A 24,046-nucleotide genomic window follows, 5' to 3' on the forward strand; every position below is an offset into this window, starting at 1 on the left:
TGTTTCTGTTGAGAGAGATCTTCCTAAGTCATTCAATGTAATTTAAATGCTGCGAGCAACAGACATCCCCATCACTTCTTTTGGATAATTTTTTCTTTACCAAAGAATTCTTCAGGATAGAAAACTTGGATCACCAACCAAATTGGTCTATGCATTTTTTTCTCTTTCTTTCATTTTTACTTCGTTTTATTTTATTTTGAGACGGAGTCTCACTCTATTGTCCAGGCTTGAGTGCAGTGGCATGATCTCGGCTCACTACAGACTCCTCCTCCCAGGGTCAAACGATTCTCATGCCTCAGCCTCCTGAGTAGCTGGGATTACAAGCCCCCATATCTGGCTAATTTTTGTATTTTTAGTAGAGACATGGTTTCACCATCTCGGCCAGGCTGGTCTTGAACTCCTGATCTCATGATCCACCCTCCTCGGCCTCCCAAAGTGCTGGAATTATAGGTGGGAGCCACCATGCCCTGCACATTTTTTTTTCTTTATTTCAATCATTGCCTGCCTGCAGTGAGCATATCTTTCACAAGAAATTTCTTCCTTAGAGAGAAAAGAATATAGTAAAAGAAATTTGGCCTTTGCTGAAGGCAGACATGGGCTCAGAGCCTACCTTGCTGTTGGCTGTGTGAGCTGAAGTTTGTCTCTTAAACTCTTTTAAGCCACAATTTTCCAAACTGTAAGCTGGAGCAAATGCCTCCATTAAATGGTTGTGAGAAGGATTAAAGGTAACTTTTATAAACTATCTATAATAGGCATGCGATGAATATAAAACATTTCCTTGAAATATTTATATTTTGACTCCTTCCCCAAGTAAAACTTGCCATACTCAGATACATATATGTTGTGCGTACAAATAGGTGTATCCTGGTACCCAAGCACAGTACAAGGGGTTTTCTAGTCCCAAGGGCTGTCTTTGCTCTGTTTCCCCTGCTGTTTTACCAGTTCATCCATTCTTCTCAACTTCTGTGATGAGACATCTTTCTTCCTGGAGTTTAGGGCCACAGAGCCTCTTAGAGAGGGATGAAAGAGATACTGCAAGGTTGTTTTCAGAAGCTCTGGAGCCCAGGGAAGAAATTTAGTCCAGGAAGGCAGGTAGGAAAATTATTTCTATCTGCTAGAAGTCAGAGTGAGCATTCAAAACACCTTAAGTGTGAGATGGGGATCTGAAGACCTCATGTCCAGAGGGAAGGATAAGAAGCAGCTCAGGGGAAGGCCTGGGAAGCTCATTGGCTCTGACAGCCCATATCTCTCTCTCAGGCTGCAGGTGGACACATGGTGGTTCATGCATCCTCTTACAGAGACAGAGTAGTGAAATGGCAATGGCATAAAAGCAAGTGGGCAAGGTATCCTTAGTCAGACAAGGCGCTCTGCATATATACATTATTTTGTACTTCCCCATATAGATTTTAGTAAAGGTTCATTGTGGAAACATTTGACTTTTTCAGAAATATTTTATTATCACGGTTATGAGGAACATAATTTGACTGCATATGAAAATAAAATTATACCGTGGCCAAGTAAAATTTATCCAAACAACACAAGAAAATATATTAGTATTATATATCATTTTCATCTAAATAGCTATCAGAAGGTCTTTCATTAAAATTTATTACCCATCAGGTAGAATGACCTTCAGGAAAAAAGAAAAAAATTATTATCTGGTTCTTTGTGAGGGGAAAGAGTAGTGAAGACGCTCTGCCTGCTCTGTGCCCCAAGAGACTGACCTATACACATCTCAAGCTTCCATCACGCTGGCCTCTCTGCCTTCTGGTTGGGTTCTGGCTGGTTTTGGCCAATGGAAGGCAGTGGCAGAACAGCAGGTGGGAGGAGAAAAACAGGTCGAGGTATTTATCCCCTTCCCCATATCTACAGCCGTAGCTGCCATCAGACAGCCCCTCCTTCTTCCATGGCCATACCTATGCTGGGTTCCAGTTACACTGGGGACTAGCAGTGGGCAACAGGAGTCTTGGGCCTCTCCTTTACCCAGCCATCTCACTAGGGGGTCCCACTTGCCAAGCAGTTGTCAACTGAAACTTTATTTTTTTTTTTATTTTTTATTTTTTATTATTTTTTTTTGAGACGGAGTTTCACTCTTGTTACCCAGGCTGGAGTGCAATGGCGCAATCTCGGCTCACCGCAACCTCCGCCTCCTGGGTTCAGGCAATTCTCCTGCCTCAGCCTCCTGAGTAGCTGGGATTACAGGCACGCGTCACCATGCCCAGCTAATTTTTTGTATTTTTAGTAGAGACGGGGTTTCACCATGTTGACCAGGATGGTCTCGATCTCTTGACCTCGTGATCCACCCGCCTCGGCCTCCCAAAGTTCTGGGATTACAGGCGTGAGCCACCGCACCCGGCGAAACTTTATTTTTTTGTTGTTTCCTTGCTCTTTTGGATTTTCTTTTTGTTCCAATCCAGGGGTATGTGTCCTCTTAGCCAGCTAAGAGTCAGTGTATGGGGTACTACACTATCAAGACCCAGTGGATCCAGGGTCCTTTCTCTTCCTTGTGTCAGAGTTCCAGGGAGCACGTTTTTGAAACTCCTTTTCTAGAGCCAAATTTAGAATGTGGTGAGAGAGCAATTTTTTTCCATTGGAATTTACTTTAAGTATATAATTTCATGTTCTTAAGAAGTCTTTATTAAAAGAGGGAGAATATTCAGGATCCCCTGGCCCCCCATTTCTTGCATCCGAAGTCTCAAAGATAGGACCTCACAGCAAGATTTTAAACTGAACCCAAAAAGACAAAAACTCAGAGAAAAGGAAGCCTTTTTAAGTACAACTCAAAATCCAGAACCATCAAATAGATTAACTGTACTACATTAAAATAAAATTTGAATATATGGCACATACCATAAACAAGGTCATAAGAAACAAATGAAATATTGGGGGGAAATATTTGTAGCCCAAATTGCAGAAAAAGAGTTGATCTCCTTCATATATAAAGAGTTTTTAGAAATCAGTAGAAAAAAAGGGCAAAGGACATTTAAGAGAGTCCACAGAAACAGAAATACAAACAACTCACAAACATGTTAAATCAAGTTTAGCATCATGCTGCCTCCTTACACATTTTAAGTTCAGCCTAAAAGTTTCTCTGTACATTGTCAACCATAACAAGTAAACCCACCATAGCCTACACTTGTGCCAATCACCGAGTCTTGGCCAATCAAATGTAGCCAACTGTTCAAACCATTTTCAGATAAAGCAAATGCCCACCTGTAACCAATCCAGCTGTTTCTGTACCTCACTTCCCTTTTCTGTATGTCACTTTCCTTTTTCTGTCCATAAATCTTTCACCACATGGCTGTGCTGGAACCTCAGAGCCTACTCTGGCTGGGAAGGCTGCCTGATTTGCAAATTGTTCATTGTTAAATTAAGCTCCTTTAAATTTAATTTTGCTGAAGTTTTCCTTTTATCACGTACGATGTCAGCCTCACTCATAATAAGAGAAAGACAAACTAAAACCACATTGAGATAACATTTTCACCTATCAGATTGGCAAGTATCCCAGCAGTTGTCAACATAACCTGAAGGCGAATTTGTGCAGAAACAAGAACACCCATACGTTGCTGTTAAGATTGAATTCATTCTACAGGTGTCCCAGCACACTTGGGAAATCGTATGTTAAAGGTTATTCACTGCAGCATCATTAGTGTCAGCAAAAGACTGGAAACAACACAAATGAACATGTTTTAATACATGCAAATATTAAAAGGAATGAGAAAGTTCTTTACGATTTGGGAAGATCTCTAGGTTATAACGTTATCAGAAAACAGCAGGCCAGGCATGGCGGCTCAACACTTTGGGAGTTCTAGGTGGGCGGATCACCTGAGTCCAGGAGTTCAAGTCCAGCCTGGTCAACATGGCGAAACCCCGTCTCTACTAAAAATGCAAAAATTAGCTGGGTATGGCGGTGCACATCTGTAATCCCAGCTACTTTGGAGGCTGGGATTCAAGGAGAATCACTTGAACCTGGGAGGCGGAGGTCACAGGGAGCCAAGATTGTACCACTGCACTGTAGACTGGTCAACAGAGCAAGACTCTGTCTCAAAAAAAAAAAAAAAAAAGAAAAAGCAAGATGGTGTAAAAAAGAGGAGGACATGAGAATATACAGTTGTACAGATGCTCTTCAATTTAGGATTACATCATAATAAACCCACTATAAACTGAAAATATTCCAAGTTGAAAATGCATTTAATGAGCTTAACCTACCAAACATCATAACTTAGCCTAGCCGGCCTAAAACATACTCAGGATACTTACAATGGTGTTGGGCAAAAATCATCTAACACAAAGCCTACTTTATAATAAAGTGTTGACTATTTATTGAATACTGTAATGAAAGTACATGTAATTTACTTTACTATGTAATTTACTGAATACTGTACTGAAAGTGAAAAACAGAATGGTTATATGAGTCTTCAAAGTACTGTTTCTACTGGATGCATTTCACTCTCTCACCATCTTAAAGTTGAAAAATCCTAATTCAAACCATCGAAAATTGGGAACCATTTGTATTTGCATAAAGAACTACTGAAAGATAATTAAACTCTGAAAAGGGATGGGAGATAGAGGTGGTAGATACAGAGTGGAAACAAGACTTTTCAATATTTGTCTTTTAGTATAATTTTGATTCTTATACCATATAAGTAAATTATCTACTCCCAAACATTTTCCAAAAGAAAAAATACTCCTGCTATTAATCCCACTCTTACCTTTTTTCCCCTTAAAAATAGCTTTAGAAAATAATTTTTCAATAACCATTTGTTGGGCATATTATCATTTTTATCATCTCAATTGTACCTTAAACAATATTATTCTAAAATATTAAAATTATAGATTTTAAGACACTATCAACTTATAAAAGATGGCAGTTGAATTGAGGCCATTTTAATTTAATACAATTATAACCCACACATGATAAGATGTAGAGCTTTTTTAAATTTTTACACATTTGGCTCATCTACTTAAACCTGACCACATCACACTTATTTTTTTAAACAGGAGTACTTACGGGAAAAATTATGTTTATACCTTGAAAATTTGATGTCTTTAAAGTTTTGCTTAAAAAGACCCCGTTTCATACCTAATGCAGATGATGGTTTGATGGGTGCAGCAAACCACCATGGCATGTGTATACCTATGTGAGAAACCTGCACTTTCTGCACGTGTATACCAGAACTTGAAGTATAATAATAAAAAAAGACCCCATTTCAAGTATAAATGTGACTTAATTCCAAAAACAAATTTTTACGCCTGAGTATTTCACAATATATTTGCCTAGATTAGTGCTCCAAGGTTAAAAAGTGATTTTTAGAGGCTTCCTGTTGCAGTTTGGTAAACACTATGTCTGCTCGTTTGTATACTTGACTGTTTTGTCCTCGGTTGCCCTCTCTCCTCCTCTTTTTAAAATCTGCTCATCCGGGAAGAATTAGAGCATTTTTGACTCTCTTCTCACATACTGCTTAAAAACTGAGCATGGATCCAGTATTTGCAGGGAAGGCCACTGATCCTCAGTCTAGTGGGAGCTGAAAAGGGGATGTCTCTAAGGTAATATTCCATCTGTAATATTACCAGACCAGGTGATGAGATTGGGAACATCCCCAGAACACCTGGGTTACAGCCCTTGCTCCAGGCTCCTCCTCCCTGTGGGATTTAGCTCATTATGTAGATTTTCTGTGCTCTCCACCTCCTTGGCTAGAATGTTAAAAAGAACCCAAGACCCTGGGTCTGAGGCCACCTGAACCTCATCTCTTACCTTCTTTAGTCATTCACTAGTCCAAAGTGAAAGGAGAAAGGGGAATGCTAGTAGATTTCACTGATATGACATCTCCTACTTTCTCTTACAGAACAATCTCATGTAACAGACTATCTAGTCCTTCCCAGGCATTTTTCAGTCACTATCGTCTTATTATCAACATCTCTTTCAAAATCCATACTCTGTGCAGCGCCTGTATGTGGTGTGAGGGGCACAATTGTACCATCTCAGGTGTACTATAGTCCGCAGAAAGAGAACAGGTGCACACACACAAACACGTGTATACACACACACGCCATAAGGTAAACTGAAATCTTGATTTATTTAGTGAAAGATTCAAAACACATCATTAAGTGATCTGGCTACTGGCGCAGATGCAAGGAATCTCAGCACAACATTCCACTTCCTCCGAAGTGGGAAGAGGATCTCAGTAGCTATGAGACTATGTGTAAGACAGAGTCTTGCTGAATTTAAGAGGCCGTTCTATGCTGTTTTCCGGTTTTTTTAAACCAGGTACTTTTATATCACTAGTTAAAAAGAACTGATGCAAAAAGTCTAAAAATATATGAAGAGAGCAAGAATGCAATTCCATGCCTAGTGATCAAAAACACTTTGTTTCCTTAAACCCTCCTTCCTCCCCAACTCCAGAGGAGCTAAAAGCGAAAGGGGGACAGCAGAAGATGTAGAGGAGTGGACCTCCCACCCTGGGAGTGTACCTCCCCTGCACACACACACTGGAGACATAGGTCAAGCTTGAGCCAGAGTGGAGTTGGAGGTAGGAAGGAGATGAGATGGACTTTCACGTTGGCCCAAACTAGCCCAACATGTCCTGACTGGATGGGAAAGGAAGATTAGGCATCACAAAAGGCAGTGACTGGAAAACAACAAAACCATGTCATGTTGGCACGTCACCACGTCCAGACCACTGAACTAACGAGTTGTACCTGCAGGTATCACATTCAAGCCTGCCGCAGTATAACAGTCTTCTCATGGTGTCTCATCATGGTGTCTCATCGTGGTGTTAACTCCAGCCTGGTGCTTCCAAACAGGAAGCTTTTTTTTTTCAGGGGTTGTGTTTGTGTACCCAATATTGTTATTGGGTAATATACCTAGTCCATGAGGTTCCATTAGGTGGTTAGGATAAAAAAGAATTAAGAATGCTGATGTTTAAAAAAAGCTGTCTGTGAAAAGCAACCCTGGCTTTACAGAATGCAGTGATTTTGAGTAAAAACCGCTGAGGGTCAAATTCTGGCTCTGCAGTGGAAATTTGAGCAAGTTAGATAACCTTCTACACTTCAGTTTCTTTATCTGCAAAATGGGAACAGTGATATTAATATAATATATTCATGTAATTAGTATAACATAGCTCATATTAACAATATAATATTGTTACAAAGATTAAATGAGCTGATACACAGGAAGCTCTTGGCATAGTGCTGGCATGTAGAAAGCGCTCACCCAGCCAGGTGTGGTGGTTCATGTCTATAATCCCAACACTTTGGGAGGCAAAGGCAGGAGAATCACTTGAGGCCAGGAGTTCAAGACCAGCCTGGGCAACATAGTGAGACCCTGTTTCCAAGAACAAATAATAATAATAAGTAGAAATAAAATAAAAAGGAAGCATTCAGCCAACCTTGACTTTACCTCTTAATACTGTAATTTTATGAATGTTGTAAATAATTGTGAAATAGATACTTATGTGCCTAATTCTTTGATCATAATTCCAATTATTTCTTTTTGATAGGTTCCTAGAAGGATAATGACTTAGGTTCAAACATATGAACATATTGACTACATTCTGTTTTTAAAGTTTACTAATAAAGACAATTGAATAGCTTGCTTCATTGGACTATCTGGAAATTAAATTCTTAGAATAAATACTAGCTGGTAGATTACAAACCTAAGGTTTATCTAAGAATCTAGTGCTCTTCAAAATCTCTTTGTGATAAGCCATTAGCAATAAAGAGAAGATAAAATGGAGCATTTCTCTTTTTACAGTAAACAACTCTAACAGACGCAGAAGTGCAAGTGTGGTTCAGGAGACCTTGCCCTGCTTTCTGTAATCCCTCAACTGCATTCATTCCTTGGCATTCCCTTCCTAACACCTGCCCTCTAAATCCTTCACTTTGCATTGTCACTGGACTTTTAGATTCCCTCCTTATCTCTGACCTTTTTATTTAAGGATGTGACTTTTGATTAACCTTTGCCCTGTGGGTCAGCAGTTAAGCTGTGCATTCTCCCAGCCCTTTCATCTTTTGCCTTTTTAGGGACAAAGCCAGTCGTGCATAATGTTCACTTATTTTGGCCATCTCAAGCCATTCTTAGGTGATGAAACTTCCTAAGGCAGGTGCTGCCAGGGGTATCCTTGAATAGGAATTATGAGAAAAACTTTTAAGAAGAGCATTAGACTTTGGGTTTCTCAGAAAAATTCAGCCTGTTCAAGTTTCATTTCAATGTCATCTTTTAGAGAAAGCTAAAAGAGTACTCTTAACAGAGTCCGTCGTCATATAAATTTTCACATTTTAAAAGTGAGGGGTCAGTTGCAGTGCTGCTGCAGGGATTAAATATTAGAAACTCTTCCTGAACTCAAGCAGATTTTAGCTTTTTAGGGGAAACAGAATACACACAGATGTCTATAACATAAGGCAGAAGAAATAGGGATCATAAAGCACATAAGGGGATTCTAAGGAAGGAGAGATTAGATTAAGTACTAGAAATCTAGGAGATGGTGTTTAAGATCAGTCATGGGCTGGCGCAGTGGCTCATGCCTGTAGTCCCAGCACTTTGGGAGGCTGAAGCAGGAAGATCACTTGAGCCCAGGAGGTGGAGATCAGCCTGGGCAAGATGGCAAGACCCTGTCTCTACAAAAAAAATAAAAAATAAAAAAAAAAATAGCCAAGTGTGGTGACATGCACTTGTAGTCCCAGCTACTCAGAAGGCTGAGGCAGGAGGATCCCTTGAGCCCAGGAGTTTGAGGCTGCAGTGATAGTGCCACTGAACTCCAACCAGAGGAAAAAGGATCAGCCATGTGGAATTTGGCATAGGTGGGGGGTGAGTAGAACAAGTGAGAATGGGAGCATTCGTCCAAGCATTTGGCATCACAGGAGTAAAGTCAGAAGCAGCAAAGAGTGGGCATGTTTGGGGATCTTTAAGTAGTTTCACTGGCATGTACAATACGTACAGGCATGTACAATACGTACAGGCATGGTGGAGGGTGAAGGGAAGGACACACTGGGGCCGGGCTGCAGAGGGCCTGGTTTGCTAGGGTGGACAATCGGGTGGACAAGATACTGAAGGTTTTGTAGCAGAGAAGTGATCACTGCTGTAGTACAGCTGTGATTTGAGAAGGCCCATTAGGGAGCTGTGAGAAAAGTGACATGAAGAGGAAGAAGACTGATTTCAGGTGATGCTGGTTTTTTTCTATACTGAAGACCACAGGGGAGTTGGTTGGGGGTGGGAGGCACGTGTCCAAGCCAGGACAGTGGCTGTGAAGATGAGAGAAGGGGTGAATGTGCTTAGTAAATTTATGAAATTTTTCTTTAAATTAAAATAACAATTTCTTTTCTTAAATAATTTATTTGCAATAAATTAGCAGTTAAATGACAAATTAAAATCAATGGTTAAAAACTCACAAAACATCAACAAATAAAATCTTTGGTTGATATATCTAATCATGTTTTACAAAGCACAATAATTGAATTTCAGTAAGAAGACATGTGAAGAAGATTACTGAATGCTATAGAAAAGAGACAAGCATAATGATAAGGTGCTTTTTCATTTTCAATCCTAAAATACTTGGTACCTGAACAGGGCTGTAGAAAGTCTAAACAATGTCTGCAGACCTGGATCTGGGTCCTGGGTTTCCACTAACTGCGCATATGGCCTCTGGAAAGTCACTTCAAAACCCTCTAGAACCATTTTCTCCTCTGCAAAATAAGGGGTTGGCATTATCCCACAGCCCATCAAATAATCTATACGAATCAATGGACCTGTTTATACCTGGTTTCTAGAAGTTTCTAGTGGTGTCCATAGCAGACCAAACATTTCTTTCTTTTTTTTTTTTTTTTTTTTCTTGAGATGGAGTCTTGCTCACTGCTGGGCTGCAACTGCCACTTCCTGGATTCAAGTGATTCTTCCTCCTCAGCCTTCTGAGTAGATGGGATAACAGGTGCCCGCCACCATGCCCAGCTAATTTATTTTGGAGATGGGGTTTCAACATGTTGGCCAGGCTGGTCTCAAACTCCTGGCCTCAGGTGATCCACCTGCCTTGGCCTCCCAATGTGCTGGGATTACAGGTGTGAGCCACCATGCCCGCCCCCAAACACTTTTGTTTCAGTTACAGAGTAGCATAGGTTATATAACCTGTTGAAACTATTCTGTTGGGCTCAAATGATCTATAAACGGATGTACCATCCAGTGAACTACAACGTTTTTGAATCATAAATTCTTGCTGCTGCCATCACCAAGCCTTAAGTACAGGACATCAGAGAAGACTCTAGAATGATTTCTGAGTTAGCTTCCAGTCTCCAGTTACCTTGTGGAGGTTTTGGTCCACATTTGACTATATTTTCTTTTTGACAGTCACCTTCTTTTTTTCTCCTTCCTTCGTTCTTTTCTTTGAGATAGGTATCATTATGTTGCTCAGGCTGGCCTCAAACTCCTAACATCAAGCAGTCCCCCTGCCTCAGCCTCCCGAGTAGCTGGGACTGCAGGCACATGCCAGCACACCTGGCTTAACAGTCACTTTAACCAAACATGACTTGCTGTACAAAAATGCAAGCAGGCAAAAGAAATCATTTAGGAGGTGAATTATACAGATTAATGATTTAAATGTTTATTCATTTAGTATAGGATTTTTCGCAACCTTTCTTTAAATAATTTCCCCCTTGTATAGTTTAATGAGAACTCAATCTCCTCATGACTTTTCAGGAGCACTCTGTTAATTTCAGTGGAAAGGCCTTCTTTGTCCAAGATCATGGCCCCCTTTGACACAGATCATGGCCCCAGCAGCAGAAAAGTGGACTCATCCTGGGTAGAGCGGCAAAATCCTCTATTTCGGCAATGAGATGCTCTTGCTTTCCTTGGCAACATGTTAAAACGAAGCTAACGTAAAAATACTGTAAAAAGTATTATTTTGATTTAATTTCAGATGAGAGAGTAATTGACAACTGTCATCAAAACTTTGAAATGTACTATCACCCAGTAATTTGGGGGTAAGTTTGTGTCCACATAAGATAGTGAGAAAAAAAAAAAAAGCACATTCAGGGAAACCATTTTGGTCTCTTTGCTTATGTGTTTCCCTGGACTACGCGGGGTCCATGGGGAAGTTTACCGAATGCAGTTTAAATAAAGGGCCGAGAAGGAAAACTTACTGGTTCAAATAAATGCATTGCGTTACAAGTGCGAATGCTGTATAGAGTTTAATGACATAATGACCTTTCTATTTCAGGGGAATTAGATTGTAAGAGTTTCATCCAGCTTTCTTCCGATCACCAGACAAGGAAGGCTCATTTCAACTTTTCACAAGTAAAATACCTTCTTTCTGAGTGGCAGGAAATTTAAATTCCTCCATGTGTATACACTGGAAATCCCTAATCTCAAATCCATCAATTTCCTACCTATGGTTCAGAAGGTTTTAAAACCAACGTACTGTCAAGAACTTTGGGGAAATAAAATGTCCCAGAGATAATCAAATGACATTATTTGTATTCCAGGTTCAACTATGGGATTTATCTTTGACTCCAAGTATCATCAGGGTGGCATATGGTGATGGATTCTGCCAGATCTGTGCCATTTCAGTAACTTGTTGGGTACCAGCCCTCCAAGCCTAAGACCAAGCTAATGCTCCATAGCAAAGAAGACAAATTACAAATTTCTTAGTTCATTAGAGTCTGGTATTACATTTCTATTGTTTACTCTAAATGTTTTGTTTAAACTAAGCTCTCTGCTAAATGAGTCGTTAAATGGTAATGTTTGGATTTTCATAATTTTAATTGAATTTTACAGGTCTTAAATCAACAGGAGTTCAGGCTAAGTGAAAAGTTTTAATGCATGACATGTGAAACGAAGGCTTTAGCTAACTTATTTCAGCTGTTTTTCATAAGAAAACTATGAACTCTAACACATAAATTGTCCAGTCCTTTCCTCTCACAGATATAATTCACTATTTGGCTTTAGAAATCACTTATGTACAAATGGCTCAGCACAAGTAGCACCTCACATTTCCACAGAGTTAAAAGGATACAGAACTTTTTCACATATATCTGCCGCATTCCTGTAATCCCCACCCCTTAGCTGGGGGAGGCGGGTGTCTTTTCTCCACAGATTTTTCCCACAAGTCTCCCAGGTTGGTTTCTGCAGGGGTTATCTTTCTGTTCATCAATTTTAAGATTGACTTTGTTCACTCTTGATCAAATACATCTCATTTTTCAAAACCAACTTTAAAATCTGTTCTGAGGGAAGTATATGCTACTCGTCCATCTGCAGTCCATTATGAGAAAACTTTTTCTTTTTTTTTTTTGAGATGGAGTTTTACTCCATTCCTCAGGCTGGAGTTCAGTGGTATGATCTTGGCTCACTGCAACCTCCCCCTCCCAGGTTCAAGTGATTCTTGTGCCTCAACCTCCCAAGTAGCTGGGATTACAGGTGCACACTACCACATCTGGCTCATTTTTACATTTTTAGTAGAGATGGGGGTTTCACTATGTTGGCCAGGCTGGTCTCGAACTCTTGACCTCAGGTGATCTGTCCACCTCAGCCTCCCAAAGTGCTGGGATTATAGGCATGATCCACTGCGCCCAGCTCAATCTTAAGATTTTGTTCACCCTTGATCACATCTCATTTTTCAAAACAAACTTTAAAATATGTTCTGAAGGAGGCATATTCTACTTAATTATCTGAGATCCCTTATAAGAAAACTTCTTTCTTATAACTGAAGACATAGAGTAAACAGTGATTTTCAACCCCTTTTTTTTTTCTTACTTAGAATTTTTTATCCAAAAGTCTTATGCAGAACCTGGATTTAAAATAGGCAGAGGTAGGCTGCTCTACCTGACATCCCTGGCAGGTGGCAGCCCACCAGCGGACATTCCTCATAGCTCCTTTCAGCTCCCTGTAGCTGTCCCTGTGCCACCTCCAGGAAGCTTAAATTCATGCTTCACAAGTTATCATCAAGTCAACTCTGGACCGTGCAAGAGTCTGTCCACAGCCAGTGATTTCTGAGCAAGTGCTGCCCGGGGAGATGACAGCCAGAGCCACACTAAGGAATGTGGTGGCTTGGGCCAGGTGAAGGAACCTGGTAGTTCTCAAGCAGAGTCCCGTCCCCCAGGCCCGGCAGGGGGGGTCCTTGAGGGAAGAGCCCCAGAAAGTTTCCCTGAGCAGCCACTCCTGTTTGTTGCAGGCTTTGCTCGCTCAAGACCTTGACCAAGAAGTTGATATACCTCATTGCCAGGCGAAGCGTTTCATTTTTGCTCAGCTTTTTGTCTGGAGGGTGAGTGGGGATGAGCTTCCTCAGCTTGGCAAAGGCGCTGTTGACATTCTGCTGCCTCCACCGCTCCCTGGTATTTGTGAAGATCTTCCTGGTCATGTTTGAGTTCCTGAGATGGAAAGAAAAAGGGCCCTCAGGGCCAATATCTTATAAGAGGCCTGATTGGCATCATGTGTCCTGCCAAGAACCTGAGATGTTAGATTTTCTCGACCCAGAGCTTAGGAGATTCATTTCCTCAATTTCAGGTTTTTTGACAAGAGAAGAAAATGTAGTAGAGAGGGGAAGGTAAGAACAACACCCTTCAGCCTTTCTCCCTGGCTATTTTGAAGCCTCCAATTGAAAGACTGCTTTGTCCCAATACTCCTATTTCTTCCTTTATAACCAAGCCTTCCTAATTGTTCGGAATCAGGTACAATATTGATTATGTGTGAATACAATATATGTTTGGCCAATAGAAAGGTATTTTTTTTCTTTTTTGAGATGGAGTCTCACTCTGTCACCCAGGCTGGAGTGCCATGGCACAATCTCAGCTCACTGCAACCTCCAGCTCCTGGATTCGAGCAATTCTCCTCCTCAGCCTCCAGAGTAGCTGTGACTATAGGTGCCTGCCCCTATCTTTGGCTAATTTTTGTGTTTTTAGTACAGATGGAGTTTCACCATGTAAGGCAGGCTGATCTTGAAGTCCTGATCTCAGGTCATCTGCCCACCTTGGCCTCCCAAAGTGCTGGGATTGTAGGCGTGAGTCACTGCACCCAGCCACCAACAGAAAGTTGAGTATGAATCAACAGTGTATTCTCAGAATGAAGTAAAAAAAGAAAATGATTGTAGGTTTCATTAATAAATTAAAATTTGGAATGGAGAAGACAATACAGCTCTCTTGTTAGCTGGCAAATCCCACCCAGAGGATTCAACCCCTCTCTGTAAGAACAGAAATATCCAGACTGGACTATACTTAGGGGAGGAGGAACAGAGTGATGAAGGGTCTTGAAACCCCGTTGTGGGGGTATTTAGTCTCACAAAAATGAAAAGACAAGGGGCAGGTGGGAGTGGTCATTTGGCGTGGATTCCATAGAAGATACTTGGGCCTCTTTGGGGCTGCACTGGATGACCTTTCCAAGTCTAGAACAGTGGTTTATCACCATACACTGCCAAGCATTATGCAGCCAGTTTTCAGTCTTAGAGGCATGGGCCTTTTTCTCAGGTGGCTTGGATTAACATGTGCTATAGGAACACTTGGGATGCACTGGCAAACAAGCCAAAGGCCAGCCTCACGCAGGTTGGTATTTTGGCTTACTGCTATTGGTCTGCTGCCTACTCCATGCTCAGCTCCCCTGGGCACTGAGCCCTTTCTAGTTCCTCCAAAGAGTCATGAATATTCTCAACTCTGCCCTTTTGCACATTGTCATTTTCTGTTCCTTGCATTTCCTCCCCACTCTCTACTTATCTATTTCTTTAAAGAGCAGGTCAGATCTTCCCTTTCCACCAAACCCTGACTCTCCAGGAGTCTTCAGAGAATTCAGCCATCAGTGGAGCCGTGTGCATGGTGGTCAAGAGCTCCAAGGCCAGAACCCTGGTTTGGCTGTTGGTTCTACTCCCCCTAGCTGTGTGACCTTTAGCAATCTACTTAACCTCTCTGTGTTTCAAATGCCTCATAAGTAAAGATCAGTTCAGGGGTACTGCATCATTGTGAGGACACATAAAATGATGCACATAAAGCACCTTAGCTCAGTGACTGGCGCATAGTGAAGGCTCAATAAATAGTTAATGATTGGCCGGGCTCTGTGGCTCACACCTGGAATCCCAGCACTTTGCGAGGCCAAGGCGGGCAGAGCATCTGAGGTCAGGAGTTCAAGACCAGGCTGGCCAACATGGTGAAATCCCGTCTGTATTAAAAATACAAAAATTAGCCGAGCATGGTGGTGCATGTCTGTAGTCAGAGCCAATCAGGACGCTGAGACAGGAGAATTGCTTGAATCCAGGAGGTGGAGGTTGCAGTAAGTCAAGATCACTCCACTGCACTCCAGCGTGGGTGACAGAGTGAGACTCTGTCTCAACTACAACAAAAAATTAATAATTATTATCTCTACAAATAAAACAGAGAAAAGTAAACATCGTAATTTATCATTTTCTTCCTAATGAAGAAGTTATCATGCAGTAGAGAAGGTCTGAGCTTTGTTTATGTGCTCTTTTGATTCACTTTACAGGAATATATGGAATATACATATTCACTTTACAGGAATATATATTTACTTTATGGAATATATATATTCACTTCATGGAACATATATATTCACTTTACAGGAATATATATTCACTTTACAGGAATATATGAATCAATATAATTGATTCACTTTACAGTGTGTGTGTGTGTGTGTGTGTGTGTGTGTGTGTGTGTTTGTGTGTGTATGTATGCAGAGCAAAAACCTGGAAGGATTCAGGACAAACTGTCAACAGTGGTTCCCTGGGGGAGGACAGTAGATTGGGACTTGTGGTGCTTTATTCTGTATACTTTGGTATTATTTTTTATATATATATATATGTATATACATATATATGTATATATATATATGTATATACATATATATGTATATACATGTGTATGTATATATAAATATATACATATACATATATATGTATATACATATATATATAAAATAATATGTACATATACATATACATATATATATTTTTTTTTTGAGACGGCATCTCACTCTGTTGCCCAGGCTGGAGTACAGTGGCACGCTCTCGGCTCATTGCAACCTCCACCTCCCAGGTTCAAGTGATTCTCCTGCCTCAGCCTCCTGAGTAGCTGAGACTACAGGTGCGTGCCACCAAGCCCAACTAATTTTTTTGTACTTTTAATAGAGACGGGGTTTCACCATGTTGGCCAGGATGGTCTCAATTTCCTGATCTCGTGACCTGCCCACCCTGGCCTCCCAAAGTGCTGGGATTACAAGTGTGAGCCGCCGCTCCCAGCTGTTTTATATTTTTATAAGAAATTATTCGTGTATTATTTGTTTCACAATAGAAAAAAATGTTTTAAATGCTATGGGCTTTAGAGCAGAAACACCCAGCTTTGACTCTCTACTCTCAATTTCCTAGTTATCTTCCTAGTTAACTTCTCGAAGCCTCGGTTTTCTTCTCTGGAAAATGGAGGGAGACACAGCCATCTGCAGGACTTTTGTGAGGATTACATGAAATGCATTATAAAGTATCTGGCACACGGATGCTAAATAAATGCAGCAATTTCTTCCCTATACACATGGAAAGCATCATTGTTGCAAAGAAAAGCATTTTTCTTTCTCTTTGTGCTTTTTTAAAAAAACTATTTTTGGTAGAGAGAGGGTCTCACTATGTTGCCCAAGCTGGCTTGGAACTCCTGGCCTCAAGCAATCCTCCTGCCTCAACCTCCCAAAGTGCTGGGATTACAGGCCAACCACCACACCAATTGCATTTTTCAATCATCTCTGTGCCCCCAGGACATTTCCCCATCCCAGCTCCTTTCCTGTTGCCTCTCCTGCTTGTGTCTGAGTTGGAGAGTCCAGTGCTGTGCTGCGAATTCACAGCGAACTGGAAGAACTGCAGCCCAAGGTCACTGGATGGCTTCCGGCTCCCTCCACTGTCTACTTAGACCCACATCCTCTCTCCGTGGAGACATTCCTAGTTGGACCCATGGACCAATTACAATACTATGCACTCCAAGCTTTGGGACCAATATTTACTGAACCAGGTATAATGCTTGCTGGTGAGTGCTGAGAGGCTGGCTGATTGTTTTGATGTGTGAGGGAAGCACTGGGACTACAGGAACCGAGCAGCAGCAGCTAACCAGGAACTCTAGCAGGCTCCCAGGCAGGCCAGGTCTCCTTCCAAAACTGAAAGGGGTGGGCCAGGTGATCTCCAGGACCTCTTTCTACTCTGAAATGCCACAATGCCCCACCCACTGCCTTTTTTTTTTTTTGAGACAGATCTTTGCTGCTGTTGCCCAGGCTGGAGTGCAGTGGCCTATCTTACAATCTTGGCTCAATGCAACCTCTACCTCCCATAACGCAGTCTCGGCTCAGTGCAACCTCTGCCTCCCAGGTTCAAGCAATTTTCCTGCCTCAGCCTCCCAGGTAGCTGAGATTACAGGCACCTGCCACCACATACAGCTAATTTTTGTATTTTCAGTAGAGACGGTTTTTCACTATGTTGGCCAGGCTGGTCTCAAACTCCTGACTTCAGGTGATCACCCGCCTCAGCCTCCCAAAGTGCTGGGATTACAGGCATGAGCCACCATGCCCAGCCCCATTGCCTTTTATCTAACGTAAGTCATTTCTGAATAACCTGACCTCTGGTATTACAATGAAAACATGAATGTTGTCAGAACTATATCCAAGTATACCTAAAATGTAAAAGTTTGAACCTGAATCAAGGGGATTTTAAGGTAGAAAACTATCCAGTTTTGTTGACACAGACACTGGCCAGGATTGTAGAAGCAAAGTTACATTCACGCTTCTCTTATCAAAAGAGGGTTTAGCTCATTCACTAAGTCAACCGTAGTCCCATGGGGGGTCTTTTTCAAGCTGGGAGGAAAAAAGATTAGGCAGGATAAACTAACTGCGGTGTTCTTTTCTAAGAGGGCTCTATCCTATTGTACTAGAAACAGACAGAAAAAAACAGAGAAGACTGGCTTCTAAAATGTAGTCTGCCATCCTAGGAGGTGCTTAATCATTCCTTGTTGATTTATCCTCAAGTGTGTTCCTCTCCTTCTCCACAGGGGAAACAGAAATCAGTGATTTAACAGGCTGGAAAAGCTCAAAGTAGAGGTCACTGGAAAATCACTGAAGTACTTATTAAATCAAAGGAAAATTGCATTTAGTGTTTTTCCAGTTGCAAGGACTGATTGCTGCTAATCGTGATTTCAGAGTAATGTAAGAGTTTAAAAAAAAAAAAAAATTAAATGTCACAGAATCAGAGAACATTTGATAGATGCCAAAACAGAGGCGAAGCATTTAGGCCACACAGGGAATCAGCGGTACAGCCTGTGCCCCAGAACTGGATATTGATGCATTTACATCACCATTGAGGACTCCTGCCGGGTCAGGGTTCATAACCCTTTTTGTACCATGGACCCTTTTAGCAGTCTGGGGAAGCCTAGGAACAGTTCCTTTTCAGAACAATGATTTTAAATACATAAAGTAAAAAGGCTTTGGTTCCCATCACAAAATAATTATTTTAAGTCCATAAACTAAAATATATAGACACAGAAAATAAACAATTATATTTAGTAGTTGTTAAAATCACTTAAAATACAATATAGCAATACATGTCCTTCATTTGTAACCCATTAAATAACTAGATTACAATAATCTCTAAAAAGTGAATGTAAGTGATGTTTTCAAAAGATCTGCAACATCTGTGACATGAAGTGCATGTATTTACGATTTCTACTGGTGACAAATTCACTGCCACAGCTAATACTACTATAATTTATTACCCATCTTCATAAATAAAGGAAACGCTATATTTCAATGAAAGGTTAGTAGAAGTAAAGATGTAATTTTTCTCCAGCCAAATTCATAGAACCCCTGAATTCTATCTACATATCCCTGGGTGGATGGGGGTTGTATACCCCAGGTTAAGAATGCCTGGGTTGGAGGAAAGTCAGGTAGAAACACCAGGAACATGGATATGCATACATTCTCTGTTTATATTTTTGCTACTGAAGGTAACACATTAGCAGAGATAAGAAGGACACAGTCCCCCAAGAAGACCAATGCCCCTAACAGGAGCTGCTACTTTTTATGCCAGGGGTTCCTGGACACGAAAAGGGGTGGGGGTGGGGAGGGGGCTGTCCCAGGCATTCACTCACATACAGCTCTTTCTACATTCCGCTTTAAATGTCTCTTCCTGGCGTTTAGTCCTGTGCATTTGTCTCTTTCTTCACCTTTCTCTTGAAAGTAAGTGAAAATACCATGAAGGGTGGTTTATATAGTTAGATTGGGGAGCAGTTTTATTTAAGAATAAAAATATCAAGCATACACATGTGCCTAAAGCAGAAAAGGCTCCCTACCTGTCTAGCTACTCAAGTCTCACTCCCCCAGGTGCAGCCAGTTTAGTGTATTACACACACACCCCCAACTTTTAAAATCACCATATATATTATGCAAGTTACTTTTCTCACTTACACAACTGTGCATGTTGATATATTAAATCAGCACACAGTAAGAATACTGCTCTTCGGCGCGGTTCACAGTAGCCTCACACTGGGGGAACCACCTGTTGTAAGATGCACGCAACACCTGCACCTGGCAGCCTGGATGCACGTGGAACCCCGCCCAACCGGCCCAACCTTCTTCCCTTGCCAGCTGCACTTCTAAGCCTTTTTCTTTCTCTTTTTACAACGTTTGCTCCCCCTTGCAACCCATCGCCTTGCCTACTAAGTATTTCGGAAGTCCGGGAAAGCATCTCGTGGCTGAAGTTTCGAAACTGCCAGGTGTCCGGGAGTGGCTCCGAGACGCGCGAGCTCCTTGAAGGGCTCTGGGAGATGCGCTGCCGGGAGCGGTACAGGAGGTTCCCGACATCAGCCCTGAAAGCGACGCGGCCCCACCAACACGCTAGAGAGTGGGCCTGGCACCCCCGGAGCCGAGCCACCGCCCCTGCCCCGCGGAAAGTTCCCGGGTCTTCCCACCGAATTGGCTCGGTGGCTGCTACCAAGTCTCCGCCGCTTCCCTGCTTTCCCGGGTGAATGTGAGTGTGGCTCAGCGAGAGACCCGCAGGCCCACGAGCCCGGCCCTGGTGGCGCCCACGTCCCCCCGGAGTCCACGCACCTCCTCGCCAAGAGCCCGCGCCGTCGCCGTCGCCCTCGCCCTCGCCGGCCGTGTGCGCCCTCGCCTGGACACCGCGCCGCCGCCGCCTTTATAGGACACCGCCCTTTGTCTCGCGGGCCCTGGGGGGCCCCTTCCCGAAGGGGACTCCCACCGGTTCCTCCCCACTCCCCGGGCCCTGGCTTCCCGGACCAGCCCTCTCTTGTGTTACAGAAAGGGAGCAAGGGAGGAAAGAGAGCCCCGCCTTGTGTGAGATTTGGGGGCGGTAAGGGGGTCCTACCACACACCTGGGCTGGGGGAGCCGCTTACCCACCTCCTTCTCCAAAACATTCAAACCTGGGAAAGTCGGTATCCGTTGTTAATTCATCAGTTGTTTATTAAGCCTCAGTGAACCTCCAGCTGGAGTTCAGGAACCACTTGCTTCAGAATCACAGGTGGGGAAGGAGAATCCCAACACCCACAACCCAGACCCACGAAACCAGGATTTTTTGGGGGGTAAGGGTGTGGTCCGAAATCTGTATTTTTAAAACCTAAGTATTTCAGGAGATTAAGATGCACAGCAGAATTTAAGTCACTGTACTGGGCAGGGTTCCGAATTCATCCATCTGTTTCCACAGTGCCCAGTGAGGGAGGTTATTTCAGTGAGGGAGGGGCCTCCTAATGGGTCTTCCTGCTTCTGCACTTCCCTCCTTCTGTCTGTTCTCCAAAATCATCCAGAATGATGCTATGAAAACACAAGTCACATTCTGGTCACTTCTCTGCTCAAAACCCCTTGGTGGCTCTCCATTTCACTGGTTTAAGCTGAAGCCCTTGTAAGGGGCCCAGACATACCTTTTATCCCTCTGACCTGTCTCTTCTCCCTGGGGCTCACTCAGTTCTAGCCACTCTGGTCTGTTTGTTGTTTCAGGAATACACCAGACACTCTCCTTTCTCCAGGCCTTTTCACTGACTGTTTCCTCTGCCTTAAACACCTCCCCCAGATATCCACACGATTCCCTCCCTAACCCCCTTTCATTCATTCAACACATTATTATTAAGAGCCTACCATGAGCTAAGCCCTGTTCTAGTTGCTGTGGACACAACTTCAAACAAAACAGATACAAGTCTTTGCCCTCAAGGAGCTAACATTCTTTAGGTCTTCACTCAAATATCACCTTCTCAGTGAAGTCTCTAACCACAATATCTAAAATTGCAACGTCTGTCTGGCGTGCTAGTAAGCCTGTAACCCCACCTACTCCAGAGGCTGAGGCAAGAGGATAGCTTGAGGTCAGGAGTCTGAGGCTGTAGTGCACTATGATCGCACCTGTAAATAGCCACAACACTCCAGCGGTCAACATAGTGAGACCCTGCCTCTTTAAAAAAAAAAAAAAAAAGTAAAATGATTTCTTTACACACACACAGAGTCTTCATCCTTCTGTTTGCTTTATTCTTAACACTCCTCCCCACTTAGTAATATTTACTTATTTATCTTCTCTGCCTCTTCCCCACCCCATCTACTGCCAGTGAATAGGTGTTCATCAAATGTTGATTAATGAATGAATAAGTAATGAATTCCTAGGTACCACTCTCTCTGAGAGATCTGGTATAGGATCTGGCACAATAAATTCACAAATGCATTACACCTTAGTGGATAAGAGCAAAGCACTCCGGAGTTACATTACGCAAGTGGAAATTCCTTGTCTATTCACTTATGTGATCCTAGGCAAATTATAGAATGTATGCTTGCCTTAGTTTCTTTACCTGTAAAATGGGGACAAAGACAGAATTGTGAGGATTAAATGAGAAAAAAGTAGGTAAAGCATTTAGCAGTATGCCTAGCACACAGTTGGTATATTGTATATTTTATTGTATTATTGTTAACAACTATTGGCTCCCTTCCCTGGGAGAGGATTGTATAGCCCCATTCATTGCCATGTGATTGACAGCGCCTCCCTGTAAGTGGAGGGACTATACCTCCCTGCCCTATTGCCAGGCTTGACCATACGACTTGCATCAGCCAGTAGAATGTGAACAGCCCTAATTTTGCTCATGATGAAGCTTTACAAGGGGTTGCTGGACCTGGCATGGTGGTAATCCCAGCACTTTGGGAGGCTGAGGCAGGCAGATCACTTGAGACCAGGAGTTCGAGACCAGCCTGGCCAACATGGTGAAACCCCATCTCTACTAAAAATATAAAAAATTAGCCAAGCATGGTGGCGCACCACTGTAGTCCCAGCCACTCGGGAGGCTGAGGCAGGAGAATCGCTTGAACTTGGGAGGCAGGGGTTGCAGTGAGCCAAGATCATGCAACTGCATTCCAGCCTGGGGACAGAGCAGAATGCTGATTGGGATTGCTGGATAGGCTCAGCCATGAGAAAGTTATATTTGGGGTTGTTTGTGCAGCCTGGACGCCACGGAGCAAACCCACAACCATCCGTAGTCCTCATATAATATGAGTGAGAAATAAATCTTTACTGTCTGAAGTCACTGAGACTTTGGGGTTGTCACACCACCACCCACCTTACCCACCTCCAAAACCAACTAACAATACAGTTTTATTATAAATTAAAATGTGTTGGATAAATTGCCAGTTATGGTGGTAGGCGGGGAGTGGGGTAGGATGGGGAGGTGGGCCTGAAGGTGAGGAAAGCTCTGTATCTGTTTTCAAGGCACTAACTGTATTGGAAGGGAGAAGACATGACAATGTGACTAATATAAGATAGACAGTCCTGCATGCGAGAGAGTGTGAAATTAGAGTTAGGGATAGAGCGGTAGAAGATTCTAGCTGGGGGATCAGAGATTACTCACGGGACGGATGGCATTTAAACTAGGCCTTTAGGAGATGCCATCCCCACCCACATTCTTTTCCCACCCGCTAGCTCTGTCCTTTTCTGTGAAGGGCCTTGTGAATATGATGTGAACTCCTAGCCCACATGGGCCTCAGGAATAGCCCTATCTAGGCCCTAGAAATAGGCTCACAGCCATTTGAGCAGAAATTCAGGGGCCCCAGATACCCAGAATATGTTCTAGAAGGTAGGACATGGGGGTTGGGTGAGCACTGGAAGAGGGCCAGAGCAGGGCCATCTAAAGCGCAGTGTCCAGGGCAGGGGCTCTGACTGCCTGGGTGGCTGGTGGAAGGGTGGCAAAGGCTGGGTAGGAATTATAATACAAGTGTAGGAGTGGAGGAGAGGGCAGCCCAGGCAAATACAACCCTGTGCTTTGAACATGGGAATAGTATGTTTAGTTACAGGTCACAGGACTCATTCTGGTGGCAGTATAGAGGATGGATTGGAGGGTGGATTAGAGAAAATTAGTTGGTCAAAAGGGATCTTTAGAAACATAACCTAAAGCCAGGCATGGTGGCTCATGCCTGTAATCCCAGCACTTTGGGAATCCGAGGCGGGTGGATCACCTGAGGTCAGGGGTTTGGGACCAGCCTGACCAACATGGTAAAAACCCATCTCTACTAAAAATACAAAAATTAGCCAGGTGTGGTGGCACATACCTGCAATCCCAGCTACTTGGGAGGCTGAGGCATGAGAATTGTTTTGCCTGAGGCAGAGGTTGCAGTGAGCCGAGATCACGCCACTGCACTCCAACCTGGGCGACAGAGTGAGACTCCATCTCGAAAAACAAACAACAACAAAAAACTAATGTTTGCAGTCAACTTCCCTGATTTGCTCCTCTTTCTGCTCCTCTGTTCTACCTATATGGTAATTCTGATACATCAAATGTTACATTTTAAAGCAATAACCAGTATTAATCTTCACCTTAGCTAAAAACTGTACGGTAATATTTTTTTCAATGGCATATTTTACAGCTGAGAAAAAGAATTGTGGTAATAGGGCAGCAAGATTGGAAACGTGCGATACTAAATGAAACAATAAGCTGTCAGATAGGATCTGTGTGCAAGTGGACAAGGACTGAGAGAAAGGACAGGGGCTGCAGAGAAAGGAGCATGATTGTGTTGACATACTGGGATCAGGATTGATGTTTTTTTCCTTTCAAAATGTTCTTAAA

General features: G+C 42.7%; 1 protein-coding gene across 15 annotated transcripts in view; it reads right to left on the minus strand.

Moving 5' to 3' along the window:
* Positions 1-24,046, minus strand: part of FKTN (fukutin) — a 204,427-nt gene that overhangs the window by 98,655 nt on the left and 81,726 nt on the right. Inside the window, exons 1-2 of one of the 15 annotated variants that reach the window (XM_064379331.1) lie at positions 20,051-20,075; positions 9,301-13,350 (exon numbers count right to left, since the gene is read on the minus strand). The exons of 8 other annotated variants lie outside the window; for them this stretch is intronic. In XM_064379331.1, coding sequence (XP_064235401.1) covers positions 13,014-13,340 — 327 coding nt within the window. In that variant the 5' untranslated portion in view covers positions 13,341-13,350; positions 20,051-20,075 and the 3' untranslated portion in view covers positions 9,301-13,013. Of the gene's footprint in view, positions 1-9,300; positions 13,374-15,033; positions 15,296-20,050; positions 20,076-20,665; positions 20,772-24,046 lie in introns of those variants that run through there. 6 more of the 15 variants (XM_064379336.1, XM_064379311.1, XM_012439098.3 and 3 more) reach the window with 6 other exon arrangements.

Source organism: Aotus nancymaae, unplaced genomic scaffold, assembly GCF_030222135.1.
Source record: "Aotus nancymaae isolate 86718 unplaced genomic scaffold, 86718_ANA_hifiasm-v0.15.2.pri h1tg000003l, whole genome shotgun sequence".
Classification (NCBI taxonomy): Eukaryota; Metazoa; Chordata; class Mammalia; order Primates; family Aotidae; genus Aotus; species Aotus nancymaae.